We start from the raw sequence: 1,569 nt of genomic DNA, 5'->3' as shown, positions 1-1,569 counted from the left end.
GACAAGGGGTGAAAGGTTTGGTGCGCGGGGAGGGTGTGACCGCGCGTAGCTGCGTCACGCCAGGGGTGCGCAGTTGGTGTGTTGCAGACGCGGCGCAGGCAGGCGCATGTTGTGCGCATGTACATGCATCTAGCTCGCAGAGCGCGATTCCGCTAGGCGTGCCGACACCGCTGCCCCGCCGTGCCGGGGCCGCCATCACGCCAGGCGCCTCTCGAGTTGCAAGCGCTCATGCGCGCATGCACGCATGGGGCAGTTGGGGGCGGGTTGGAGCGGGCTGGACGGGTGGGGCCCGCTCCGCCACTGCCACATGATGTTTCAAGGTTTGCTAAAGCGGGCCCACTGCATGCGCACACAAACATGCGGCCCCCCGCGCCGCCCCCAGGTCGGCTGTGACGGCCCCGACGACCTCATGCGCATGACTGACACCTCATCCAGCTACGAGGGCTTTGAGATCATCGACCGCCACCTCAAGCGCCTCGCCAGCAAGGCGCGCCGCGCGCTTGCCGCACGCCTTGCTGGCCCATGCCGCAGCTTCTTGCAGCGCTCCTTGGCTGCACCGGGGCTCCGCAGGGGCAGGCGGCGCGACTGTGGCGCGGCAGCATGCATTTTGCGTGTGCGTGTGATGCGTGTGGAGGTGGGGGGTGGGGGAGGGGGGTGCGGCGTGCCGTCTGCTGGCAGCAGCGCAAACGGCTGGTGGGGGTGGGGCGACCCTGCACCTCCAGCGCGCCTTGGTCGACCGGGCGCGGCCCTGGCCCTTCGCGCCCCTCACGCGCAGGTGCGGTCCAAGGACTGGCGGGGCGCGCTGAGCCTGGCGCTGGGGCTGACGCTGGCGGCCAAGGGTGACGAGTTTTGGTACTGCGACACAGATGGCCCTGAGCACGTGGCCGCGATCTGGAAGGTGGGCGGTTTGTTACGGTAGCTGGAGGGCATGGGCTCCAGGTGCACCATGCAGTAAGCATCAAGGAGACGGGGTGCTCGGCAGGCGGCGGCTGCAAAACGGGGCGCCAGGCTTGAACGTACTGCCGCGCCTGTCGCGCGCGGCGCCCCTGCCGCATGCCGCAGTGCGGCCCCTGGACCCCTCTTCGCCCCAGCTGCAGCGCACCAGCACCACGACCACCACCACCGCCCCCCCCCCCTTGCACCCCCAGAAGCTGCGCGCCTCCTGGACCACCATCCTCAAGCAGCCCGATGACGTCATCGGCCTGGACACCCCCGGGCGCGCGAGCGTGGCCTCCCTGCTCAAAGACTTTAGGCACGACCTCAAGCAGTACGGCTGCCTGTGATCCCCGCGGCGTGATGACCGCGGCTTTGATACCCGCGGCTGCTTGGGCCTCTGGACGCACGCCGCCACCGAGCCGGGCGCCAGCCTGATTTGACACTTGATAATGCTTTGACACTGCTGCAGCCTGCGTTGCTGTGCCTTACGAAAGTCTTTGCCTTACAAAATGTGCGTATGTCTGCTTGCTTGCCGCGCCGTCGGTGATGCGCCGGCGCTGGAATATGTTGGCGGCCACCGATGCGTGCACGAGCGGCAGCGCAAACACAGGGCAGGCCGCCCCGCCCCGCCCC

General features: G+C 68.6%; 1 protein-coding gene across 1 annotated transcript; it reads left to right on the top strand.

Annotated features, from left to right (window-relative positions):
* Positions 1–622: 622 nt before the first annotated feature.
* MNEG_6642 (hypothetical protein) lies at positions 623–1,283 on the top strand (the record flags this gene model as incomplete). The annotated part of the gene is made up of 3 exons (XM_014044887.1): positions 623–634; positions 776–898; positions 1,149–1,283. 3 exons carry the CDS (start codon positions 623–625, stop codon positions 1,281–1,283), a joined length of 270 nt encoding a protein of 89 aa, XP_013900341.1.
* Between the last annotated feature and the right edge of the window lie 286 nt (positions 1,284–1,569).

The sequence above is a fragment of the Monoraphidium neglectum genome, assembly GCF_000611645.1.
Source record: "Monoraphidium neglectum strain SAG 48.87 unplaced genomic scaffold scaffold01098, whole genome shotgun sequence".
Lineage (NCBI taxonomy): Eukaryota > Viridiplantae > Chlorophyta > Chlorophyceae > Sphaeropleales > Selenastraceae > Monoraphidium > Monoraphidium neglectum.
Note: the sequence above shows the minus strand (reverse complement) of the source record. Positions and strands in the feature narration are given on the sequence as shown.